At 32.5% G+C, this 13239-nt stretch overlaps 1 protein-coding gene across 1 annotated transcript; it reads right to left on the bottom strand.

Moving 5' to 3' along the window:
• Positions 1-4153: 4153 nt before the first annotated feature.
• On the bottom strand, positions 4154-5362 carry LOC18991853 (putative F-box/kelch-repeat protein At4g11770). Its single transcript, XM_006415183.1, has one exon. The coding sequence runs from the start codon at positions 5360-5362 to the stop codon at positions 4154-4156; it is 1209 nt and encodes a 402-aa protein (XP_006415246.1).
• Between the last annotated feature and the right edge of the window lie 7877 nt (positions 5363-13239).

Below are 13239 nucleotides of genomic sequence, written 5' to 3'. Positions count from 1 at the left end.
ATAAAATAAAAACAAATTTCAATTGAAACACCTAATGTTGAATCTATATTTGGATCGGACTTGACTTTTTTAACAGTAAATTTTTTTTTTTTTCTGGTTTTAGACAAGATTATTTTGGGTTAGGTTAAAATTATTGTTATTTAGGAACATATGTAATTTTAGGAACTAAAGTTTGTTTTAGGTCTTGATTGGTAGAGCTTTTAGAAAAGCATTATGCTTTAAAATCATACAATCAATTTTTGTTAATAGAGCATTTAGGAGAGTATTTAGAAGATGCAAATGCTCTTCTAAATGCTTTTTCTTCTATGCTTTCACATAGAGTTTTTCCAAAGCATTATGTTTTAAATAATTTAAAATAATTTTATATAATTAATTTATTTTATTGAAATAACATCAAAAATTAAATTTATATTAAAATATATATTTATATTTTAATAATTTATAAATATTACTATAATTAAGTGATAATTTAAAAAATATGATAAAATATAAAAAATTCTAAAAAATTTATTATAAATATAATATACCGCATATGAATAAATATATTAAATATTTTTTTTTAAAAAATTATATCGAATTACTCACAGCTCTACCAATCACTTAAAATGTGTACATTAATAAGAGCATATATCTTTAACATCACACTGCTTATACTGCTTAAACATAATGTTTTTCTAAAAGATTTACCAATCAATGCCTTAGTGTTTAACTTTAAGCTTAAGTGTGCGTTCAAGTTGGAGAAAACATTTTTTTTTGTTTTAGAATATGGATTTTTTTTTTGTCGATAGAAACGGTCTCTAAGGTGTTGACTAATTTATCCGCTATCACCCGCAAACACTGCGTTTGCGGTTGTTAGCGATTAGTGGCGTTTCATAACAATCATAAAAATCGCTGCAAACTACTATGTATCGTTTTATACCACTGAAATCCAAAAAAATGCTTTTCGCCAGCGTTTGCGGTTGCAGGCTGAGCGGTTAGGTAAAAAATATATACGTTTTAAAAATGAAAATCACATTAAATTCAATTAATTACAAAAATAGTTTCTTATAATTCTTTTTTTTGTTCTTCAGAATGTTACATAGTCAAACGAGATGACATGTGCATTACTTCAACAGATCATTGTGGAAAACTAAACTGAAGATAAAGAACCTAGATTTTTTAGTGTACTCCAGAAAGAACGTATTTTGAAAAATATTACTAAGCAATTTTAAGTTGATTTAAGTTGGAGTCATGCAAAAAAATTGATTAGATCAATTGAAGAAATTTTACACCATGCAAAAGACTAATCCAGAAGATCTATGAATAGGAGCAATTTTTTTATAGTTTATTACATTACTACACACAATTTTGGGTGATGTTTCCAACAATTGAAATAAAACATGTTATTATAAAATTTATTATTTTTTAAATAATTATTTAGTATTTATTTATAATTTTTTATTATTAATTATTTTGAATTAGCAATTTTGATATTTAACATAATAATATAGTTTTTATGTTTTTTATAATTATAAATGATATTTATTTTAGTAATTTTATGTTTGACCGCTAAAACATCTGCTGGTTTGCCAGTCAAAAATGTCTCGCAAACGGATTCGTTTTAAAAAGTTAATTTAACTAGTTGTGCAAACCGCTTAATAATGTCCGCTTCCGCAAACTCTCGCACTTGCAACGGTAACCGCTGCATTTAAACCAGTCGGTCCTAAATGCATTGAATTTAGCAACTGCGTTTGGGTCGGTTACAAAAACGCAAACACCAATGTTCATCTTTCTAAACCCAAAATAGAAATGTTACGGGTCATGTTATTGTTGTGTGTTTGTGATGCTACTGTCTTATGTAATCCTTCTCAGTAGAATATAGAGAGAATTACTTTTATAATGTTAATTGAATTAGCATTTGTCCCCTTAATGTTTTTTAAATAAAATTTGTCTTTTTAATGTTTCATTTAAATTTAATTCAATTATACCCTTTAACTATAAATTAATAAATTAATTAATTTTTTAATAATGTTTTATTAATAAAAAACAAGTAGAAAAGATTTTCTACTAAACATCCTAAACCCGATACTTTTTTTTTCACTGTATCTCCATCTTCTTCTCCAATTACAGTTATCGGAAAAGCAATTTCCGGTAAGTAAAAAATTCTTTGTTTTTCCTCCTTCTCTGTCTGGTCGTATTCTTCACTTTTTCTTTCAGTATTTTCATTCAATTTCGATTCTAGGGTTTACAAATTCTCCATGAACCACAAGTCACATAGATATGTAGCATGTTTGAAGCAAAAAATATGTAAACATAGAAAAAATCTGCTTGATCAATGTGAAAGAAGAATAAGAGAACGATGACAGCCAACAAAAGAAAAAAAAAACGTCAAAAACTGATAAAAAACATGAAAAAAATAAAATATATATATTCTATATCTGGGAGTTAACTAATTTTCCTAGATTTTCTCAGATTTTGGTTGAAGATGTAGTTTATGTTAATGTAGAATGAAGTCAATAGGTAGAATAACCATTCTACAATAACGTAAAACCTAGTCTAACAGGTAGACGATGTATTCTACCAACATGTAGAATATAGTCTATCAAGTAGAACTTGTAATTTACCAATTGGTAAAATATATAAAGACCTATAGAAAACGACTTCTACAGGCTGGTAGAATATGTGAAGAACTATAGAAATGAGATTCTACATGGACATAGAACATAAAACATGCATTCTACCAAGTGTAGAACGAATTTTAAAAATATTTAAAAAAAAAAATTTTCCATAAATGATATCCTAAATTTTTTTTAATTCCTTTTAGGTATTTTCGAAATTTTGAAAATATAGTTTCAAATTTGTTTTAATTATAACTGTCTTAACTGATATTTAAAGAGCAATTATGTCAAAAAATGACAAAAAATAGAAAATATTTAAGGGGATAAATGTTAATTCAATTGACATTATAAAAGCAATTCTTTCTAGAATATATTATATTTTTCTTGTGAATTTTAGAAAATAATCTAGAATCAAAAGACTACATAAAATAATACACCCTAGGAAAAGTCTAAATTAAAAAAAAAAACATTACAAGTGAAACAATGACCAAATTTAAATTTGAAAATTAAATTAAATTGATTTCTAGTAAAAGTAGTTATCGATTGAATAAAGCTTGGAAAGAAAAGTGAGTTTTAGTAGAAAAGATGAAATCAGCAACGAAGAACAAAGAAAAAAGAGAGTATCACCGAGAAGAGAAGAGAGGGCAAAACATAGCATTTTACTTTAAGCAATGGGAAAACCCTTCATCATAATTTCACTCAAAAATAAATAATCCTTAAGCATATTGAAAACAAATGATATTACCACTTTCTCTAAACAGTAGCAGCAATTATTTTCTTGTAGAGAAAAAATGAGTAGGGGACTGTAAATACAGCATCACACCATTCCAACTTTGCCATAAATCGCATGTTTGTTGCGTCTTTCAAGTGCAATTGCAGCACACCAAATCGTCTTCTTAAAATCAATACTAGGCATATTCTTATGCCATAAACCACAATTCTTACCACCATAATTCACCAACCTAAAATAACCAGAACTTTTTGGTAGTAGATATGGCAGATTAAGTGGTGACGAAGAAGACTATTTGCAGTTTGTGGCGGTTGAATTCAGGTTAGTTGAAGAGGGTGACATGTTAGAAGAAAACCCTCGGGAGTAAAAACCAATATAATAATCAAACTACCTTGTATTAATTGGACGAGTATTTTCTAAAATTATTCAGACTAAATCTTTGATACATCAAGAACGATATGAAGAGCTTCCTGCTTTATACATCAAGAACGATATGAGAGCTTCCTGTTTTATGTTTGGTAGTCATTAAAAATATGAAGAGCTTCCTGCTTTATATAAAAAAAACGATCGCTATGAACGATTGCATTATATTGTGTTTGTGATGGTACAGTATAATGTAATTTAATCGCTCTTAGTTGAATATTTTGATATATTGTAAAGGCAATTAATTGAAGCATAATTGAGAAAATAATCTAGAAAAAGCCTAAAAATTACAAGTGAAGCAATATGTTACAATGCTAATTAATTAAACAAAAACAATCCTTAAACGTGTTGAAAACATAATGCTATTACCATGTTCAAGTAATTTCTCATGTGTGTTCACTCATCAAACAGTAACAGCAATCATTTTTTTGAAAGAACATGTCTTGGGGACTGTAAGCACAACATCGCACCACTCAATCTTCCCATAAATCTCATGTTTGCCACGTCTTTCAAGCGCAATCACAGCTAACCAAATCATCTTCTTAAAACTAATACCACCCTCATTCTCCTCCCACAAAACCGCAATCTTCCCACCATAATTCACCAATCTAAATCTAAAACCGATCCATAATTTAGGCAGTCCTTCTAAACCCTTCAAAACTTTCCAGGATCTTTCCTCATTGTCGTACCACTCAAGCACTTTTCTAATAGATCTATGACAGTACGTTACTTCATCTATCTCGCAAGAAGAACCGTTAATCGCAGCCCAACACATATCCGACCCTGCAAGTGCATCACACCTCTGATATCCTAATGCATACCATCTATTTTCTTTGGGCTTGTAAACCACATTCTTGTCCCCAAGCAGATAGAGATTTCCGTTGATGACCAAACTATCTTTTATGTATGTCCCGTGTATCTCTGGTCCAGGGCTTGGCACATGCTCCCATGTTTCGGTTTTAGGATCGAAAACCTCGATCAAACTCGAGGAACTGCATATTTTGCCGCCTTTTACTACGTATATTTTACCATCAAGAACACTTACCTGAGGCCACTTCCCAGCTGTCAGCATGTTTGGAGCTTCGTGCCAGGTGTGAGAGAGACAGTCCATGAAGAATACCTTAGGCGAGGGTTCACCATTAGTGTCTCCGCAAATCATGTAGATATTAGAACCAATTGTGGTAAGAGCCCCAAAAAAGTGAGGAGGAAGATTGCGAGTTGGCACTGAGACTAAAAGATTGTCACTTGACATGATGTTTCTAAATTGTTTAAAACATGGAGTAGACCATTGTGATTTAGGGTTAGAGTTAGGGTTTAGGTGAGTTGATCTCCGGTAAAGAGTGAACCAATATGGTTCACCAAACCATAAGCACACATAGAGACAACTCTCTGTGCGGCTTAAAAGCTTTCGGGTGTTGTAAAGCTCAAGTGAAGCGAGGAGAGAGCGGAATCTCTTGGAGACTAAGGAAAGAGTTGGGTAGAGAAATCTGGAGACCCGAGCAAAGCAATTCAATAGTAACTCATCAGGGAGATATGGCAGATCCAGTGGTGACGACGACGGCTCCTTGGTGAAGCTTGTGGCGGTTGAATGGTTAACTGGAGACGGCGACATGTAAAACGCTCGAGCAGGAATCAAAAACTTCAGAGCCTTAATTACCTACTCTATAATTTATATGATTACTAGTATTAGGACCCGTACGGGAAAAAAATATTGAAGAATAAATGGGTGAAAAATTAAACATGAAATATTCACAATTATATATAACTGAAATTAACAATGGGATATTTAATGTAGTAATCCATAAACAATGTAAACTAGGTGGTAGTCCGCACCATGTGCGGGCGGAAATGTGTTAAAAATGAAAGTTTTATTATTTGTCTCGAGAATGAATGAGTGATGATCACATACTATAATTTTTATAATTTTGAACAGTTAATAATGCGTAAAGAGATCACATTTAGATGTTTAACTTAAACAGATGAAAATAATAATACTGTGAATAATTTACATAATACTATCGAACGTGAAACACAAAAAACTTGTAACTCATCACACTTAAAAAAAAACAACAACAAAGGCAAAGAGAGCACCGATCCAATATTCCAAAACTCCAAGATAGAATAGTTGATGTGTTTTGAATTCGGTAAAATATATAATGTTAGAAGATTTAACACAAGATATAACTGGGTGATCACATCTTTAAACTATTAACTTTATTACAAATAAAAAACCAAACACAAATATAATAACAATGTTACACATTCGATCAACAAAAAAAATCTAATAACCATAATGACTATATTGTTCCATTTACTAAAACATTAATTGCAGAAGTTTCTTTTTCTGTAATTCCTTTTTTCTCTCCCTCGCCAGAAAATTATCTCTATTTTCTTGCAAGTGTTTGTCATTCTAATCGGTTCTTCCACATGTTTCTTTTCTTCTTTCTTAACTTATTTGATTTATGTTTCTTCTTCTTCTTAATCCTTTTTTACTGTGGCTTATTCTTTATCATATTTTGTTTTTCAACAGTTGTTCTTCTCCATTCTCTTTTGGTTTGTTAGTCTTTCTCCTCAGATTATTCTTTTTTATTGTTTTCGTCTTCTCTAACTTATTATTCTTTAGGTTTTTCTTCATCTTCTACTTCTTTATCTCTATCTTCTTCTTTTTCTTCCTCTTCTCTATATTATTAATTTTCTCTTTTTCATAGTATTTTCCTTAATTTCTTAATTATCTTGAGCTTCTTCTTTTTTATAATCTGTTGACTTCTTCTTCTTGTTTTCTTTTATTTTTATCCATCTTGTTCTTGTTCTTCTTCCTTCTTATAATTCATCACATTTTTCTTCTTTGTATTACTTGATTTTTTGTTCTATATTTTCTTAGCTTCCTTCCCCATCTTCACCTTCTCATACTTTGTCATCTTCAACTTCCGGTTTTCTTCCTTATCTAGAACATATATGTCCTCTGATTTTCGAAGTTTTTGTTAGTCGGCTCTCTCTTCTTCTCCTCCTCTTTTTTTGATCTCATCTTCCTCGTTTCCTTTTTCATCTTCATCCTCTTCAACTTTGACTTCTACTTCTTTATCCTCTTTGTCTTCTCCAACATCTGCTTCTTCTTTTACTCTTGTTTTTTCTTCGTCTTATTTCTTTTGATTTTTCTTTAATCTATATTCTTACTTATCTCGTCTTTTTCTTCTTCCTCTTCTGATTTGACTTCCTTTGCTTCCTCTTCTGATTTTCCTCATTGTATTATTGTTCTTCTTTTTCTTATTTTCTTTGACTTATTTTTCATAATAATCATAATCTCAACTTCTTCTTTTTTCCATTTTCGTACTCTCCCTCTTCTTCCTCTTATTCTTCTACTACTTTGTTTTCTCATTTTTTATTTTTCGCTAACTTCTCCATTGTCTGATTCTTTTTCTTCTTCTTCTTCTTCAACTTCCCCATCTTGTTATCCTTGTGCTTATTCATTAGTTTGGGTTATCCGCCTTTTTATTTTTCTTATCGGATTTAATTGATATGACTTTATCTTTGTCTTTTTTTACTTCTTCGTCGTCTGTTCGTTTTCTTTTTCTGTTTCTTCTTCTTTTGTATCTTTCAATTTCTTCTGTAGTTTTTTTTTTCTCTTATTTTCAATATGAATTATAACTGATAGTTGCATTGTTTGTACAGAATCAATTTCCTTAAAGGTAGTATAATAATTTTTGTGCAATAATAAAAAAAAGAGAACGTAAGATTTGTGGGCTAACATGTTTTTTTCATCGTTGTTTTCCTCTGTTTATGCTACCTCAAACGGAGGTTTCATAAAGCTTTTTTCATTCAATCAAAATCAAATTCAGATGAAACACTTTTACAATACACAACTTTTCAAAAACGATGTCTCATTGGAAATTAGATCATTACGTCCGTTTTCACATGTAAAATAATAATAAAATGATCAAAAGTTGCAACAAAGCTGTAGAAGTTCAGAAATAAATTAGTCGTCATTCTTATTTCCTATTTTGTTCTCTTAGTTTACTTTCAACCATCTTGGCCATCTCTTCATTCTCCTTCTTCATATCATTCTTATTCCTGTATTGTGTTCCTCTTCTTTATTGTTTGTAAACGTCTTTTTATATATTTGTGTTCATCAATGTTAGGAGTAATCAGTTATTGTTCGTAAATATAAATTGATCTGAGCTTCTTTATTGTTATTCCTTAAATCTAGAGTTCATCCCGCAACTATAGCTGATTGGCTCAAACTTTTTTGAAATCATATCTTCCAGTGGATCTAACAGGTAATTATAAATAATAATTATTGTTAATTAGTTTTTTACAAATTTAAAATAGATCTTATGTATACGTATTGTCTTTCTTATTTTTTGTTACCAAAATGGTAAGGTAAAACGTGTTTCCCTGTCCAAAAGATCAAAATAATAAATTAGAGAGAATTTATGAGTAGGATAGGATAACAAGTAAAATATTTTTGAACACTTTAAATTTGTAAAAAAATAAATAACAACAATTATTATATATAGTCACCTGTTAGATCCATGGGAAGATAAGATTCCAAAAATTTGAGCCAATCAGTTATAGTTTACGGGATGAACTCTAGGTTTAAGAAAAAATAATAAAGAAGCTCAGGTTAATTTATACTTACGAACACAAATATAATAAAATAAGTTATCTATACAAAGACGCTAAGGTTAATTTAATAAACTAAGCTATCTATAGAAAAATCGAATATAAGAAAATAGGCTATCTATACAAAGAAATGCAAGTTAATTTAAGAAAATAAGCTATCTATACAAAATTAACATCTCCTTACGAACAAAAAAATATAAAAGACGTTTAGGAACAATAAAGAAGAAGAACATGACCTCAAAAAACAGTGACGATTGTTGTAAGTGAAAACATATGTAGACGATACGGGTATATATAGTGTAGGACGGATGTTTTAGTGTTTAGGGTTTCTTTGTTGGTGGTCTATTTAACTAATTAGTGGCTATGACCGAGAATAAATCTGTTGGCCCATTAACAAACTCGATAAAAAAGTCATGTTACACATATTGACACGTAGGATTAATGAGCATCCTATCAAAATAAATTAAAACGACACATATATAGATTTTAATAATGACACATAAGCGAATTGCTCCGGAGACGACAGATAAGATTTTTGACTTCGCAAATAATAGTATAGATGTAAGAAGTTAATAGTTTCAAAAGTTACCTGGAAAAATTAAAGTCCTTTGAGCCAAGTGCAAACTTCCAATTTGATGAAAGTTTTGACAATCAAATCTAAAAAACGAAAGATCCACCTTTGTTGTTGGCCGAGGAGTTATATGTCCTTATTATGTCTTCTGAAATTAATGGAGTTCTTATTTTCCATTCTTTTTTCTGAAGAATTAAGTTGAGAAAAATGAGTATATTTCCATTGCTTGTTCAACCTGCAACATGAAGAAAAATAAACAAATATTAAACTGATAGAAGAAAAGAATAGTCATAAACCTGTTTTGTTTTTTTTTATTTGCTACAGTTGTTGAATATAAAACATCCAAAGAACTACAAAGAGGAATAAAGAACACCAGAATTAGAAATCAAAAACTAAAAAAGAAACTATGAATATGAGATATCACTACAAGAAAACAATTGTTTTCCAACGGTCCATTACGATGGTTTTAAAATCGTCGCAAACTTACAACGATTTTACGACGATGTTACGTCAAATTTAAAAACCGTCGTAAAACCGTCGTATAAAAAAATCGTCGTAAACTCGACGTACAATTTACGACGAATATACATCGATAACGAGAGATTTGCTAGTAAATATAAAATCGTCGTAAATTAGATGCAAAATTACGACGAATATACGACGACTGCATTTCGATGTACATATTACGACGATTTTACGTCGACGAAGAAGTTAGGCGAAGAACATTTAAAACATGTTTACCTAACAATTGTAGATGAAAGATTTTATCGTATAATCGTCGTAAAATCGTCGTAATATTATTGTTGAATGTAAATTCGTCGTAAAATGTCGTCGTAAAAGCGTTGTAAAGCCCAAAATTTTCCTATAAATAGATCTTCATTCCTTCTTTCAATCACAACACATCATCATTCAAACATAAGAGCATCATCATCTTGGAGATGTGGGTCTCTTAAATTTTAGTATAGTGTTGTAAATCCTTATATATTGGGTTGTCCATTGCTGGAAACCCGAATTATGAGTTATTTACTTTGAAAAAAAAAGTAATAATATTATAAGGTTAATTTAATCCATTCACGTGGCTAGACGTGACACAAGAGACCAGCTCCTTTATTGTCTAATCAAGTTTGGAGTTGTTGACGTGAACAAATCACGACGGTACAACAGGTTTGAGCCATTTATATTAGCTTCTCAAGCAGAACAGGTAACGTTTCTGCCATACCCTCGAGTTTGATCAACAGGAATTTCATGCTTAGCTGTAGTTAAAGTGGCTCCGAGGGGCAAGATTGTAGGGGTTGAGGATGTTCCACTTCAACAGGACACTTTCGTAGATCTGTCTGAACCAGATGTTGATGAGGAGATTTTCTTAATAGACCCTCGGAACAGGCAAGTTGAAGATCTTCCAGATGATACAGAAGAAGAAGGTGATGATGAGTTTGCTGAAACCGATGATGACGATTTCGTGGAAGACGACGGTGATGGTGATGAAGTAATAGAGGAAGATGAATCTGATTGAGTTTCATGCATTGTATTTAGTGAATGTTTGTTATTATGTAATTTGTAACTTTGTTTGTTTGAATTTTTTAAATAGAAAAAAATTTGATTTTACGACGATTTTTATAAACTCTAAACCCTAAGTCTAGGTTTTAAGCCCTGAATGAATAGGGTTTAAGCATTACGACGTCTTTACGACGATCAGTCGTAATATCGTCGTAATATTACGACGATTTTACGACGAGTACACTATTTCGTCGTAAAATCGTCGTAATGTTGAAATCTAAGAATTTGAATCTTTTATATCTTATTGGTTGTAAGGTATTTCACAAATGTTTTTGATTGGTTATCTTATTTTATATGAAATGCTATCAATCTGATCAAAATCAAAATTTTTTAAAAAAACATACATATTTACAAGTTCATGCATCTTTTCGTAAATGTTAAGTGAAAGGTTATATATTAGATTACGGAATTTCAATATTTACTATCTCATGTCATAAATCCATCATACATGCAAAGTTGTAAACCTTTTGTTATATGTTAGGATACAATAACCTTTGCATTGTTCTTTATGCAATATCCATTTCTTAAGATTTAGGGTTTAATAACTTTTTAAAAAACCATCGTAAAACCATCGTAATATAATCGTAACTTTACGACGGTTTTACGACTAAGTTCTCTAAAACCGTTGTTGAACCGTCGTAACGTTTGCACCGGATAGGCTCTTGATCCGAGGTACGAGGTTATAAATGTTTAGACGTTACGACCGATTTACGACGATTTTGGGTAAAATCGTCGTATAAAACCGTCGTAACGGTCAAACGCTCTCATCATGACACATGTCATGTCATGCAGTGGACCGACTGTTTTACAACCAAATCGTCGTAAAATCGTCGTAACGTTACGACGATTTTACGACGATCACAAAATCTATATAAAGGACGCGAGTTTTCCCCCATCGTCGCTCATTCCTCTCTACTCCTCTCTCTCTCTAAAAGCTTTCTCTCTCTAACTCCCTACTCTCCTAAACCTCTCCCTCACTCCCTACTCTCCCAGCCAAATACTTGTAAGTTTTTTTTTAAAATAATTTCATTACAGATTCTTTTAGATTTAGGTTCGGAATTTAGATTTAAGGTTTAGGGATTTAGATTTAGGTTTTGGAATTTAGATAGGCTCGGATTTTATAACTAAATATTTGATAAATTAGTAACAAATGTTTTTTAATTTTGTAGATAACGTTGCTATGGCTCCTCGGGCTAAGAGGTTTCACTACCGACAGCTGGTAGATTCTGACGGTACGGCCCTGTCTACCTCGGCGACCGGATCAGTCATCCCGGAGTCCTCGGAAACACAACGGACGGTTTCCCAATCGGTCGTTGTACCGCAGCCGGCACCGCCTCCACCACCACCAGCCAAACCAGCGGTCCCGCACCGGCCGATCCTGCAGCTGATCCGATCCAGCCTGTACCGTATGCCCAGTTTACGATACAGGATCTTCTGGCACAGCCGGGTCGTGAGAGTATGAACAAACTCGACCCGGATCGAGCCCCGGGAACATATTGGTACGAATTTTTTTTTAAAATATTTTTAAAAGAATTAATATTTATCATTTTTTGAAATTAATTTACTTTCTCTTTGTATTTGACTAGGTTTACGACCGACAATGCAGTCGGTCGTAACGTTGCGGATATCATCAAGGGGTTTTTCGTACAACCCCATATCAACTGGAAGAAGCTGGATCAGGCCACACTTGACACTTGGTTCAAGTGTTTTGCGGTAACTAATTTACAATTTTGTTTAATTTTAATTATTATTTTTTACTATTTACAATAATTACTAACTTTTTTGATTTTTTCTTAGCAAAACTGGCATTGAGAAACATCCGCACACGGACGTGTGGAGACGGCCTTCAAGGAGAAGGTCAAATTCTGCCTCAACAACACCGTTTCCGACTGGAAACGGAAGTGGGAGGTTGACGGCGACAAGGCCAAGCCGGCGCCTATGGCCAATTCCGTCTGGCGGGGTCTTGTCCAGTACTGGTTGGATCCGCACAACCAGAGTACTGCCGCCAAGTGTTCCAGATCTAGGTAAGTTAATTCCCTTAATAATTACACTATCTGTTTTTCTTCTTATAATATATTCTAATGAAAATATTTTTCAGAAACGCTACAGGCGGTGCGGGAAATCGGAAGAACGTTCCGCACACTTCTGGCCAGATTCCTTTTGCCGGAAGACGCTTTATGATGGTAAGTAAATTAAAACTATTTTTTTTGTTTTTAAATAATTAACCCTTATTTGTCTTATAAATTTTTTCATTTTTGTAGGTCGATGAAAACGGAGGAGAACTTCCTCCGATGACGAAGGTTTTCGCCGAGACGCATAAGAAGCGGAACGGCGAATTCACGGATCCTCGGGCGGAGGAGATCTACAATGCCGCCTGTGCAGCGATCGAGGAGTGGCATACGCAACTGACTCAGCAGGCGCGTCCAACGTCTCCCTGAGGTAGCTCGGTCCAATCGACCCCGGCGCTGACGGTGGCGGAGATGGAACAAATATTCGAAGAGGTAAATTCAATTAATATATTTAATTAATGTAATTTTAATTTTAAATTGAATTTCTAACCATAATGTTTTTAAATATTTTTAGGTTGCCCCAAAGAAAAAGGGGCGGGTATTAGGGATGGGATCCATCTGTGATACCCCAAGAGCTACGACGACTGGTCACGTCCGGGTCCCGGATCCGGTTATCCGCCAGGAGATCGATCAGATGCGGACCCGTTACGAGACGAGGATCGACCAGCTGTA

Source organism: Eutrema salsugineum, unplaced genomic scaffold, assembly GCF_000478725.1.
Source record: "Eutrema salsugineum unplaced genomic scaffold, Eutsalg1_0 scaffold_5, whole genome shotgun sequence".
Lineage (NCBI taxonomy): Eukaryota > Viridiplantae > Streptophyta > Magnoliopsida > Brassicales > Brassicaceae > Eutrema > Eutrema salsugineum.
The sequence above is the reverse complement of the archived record's forward strand: the minus strand, read 5'-3'. Positions and strand labels throughout refer to the sequence as shown.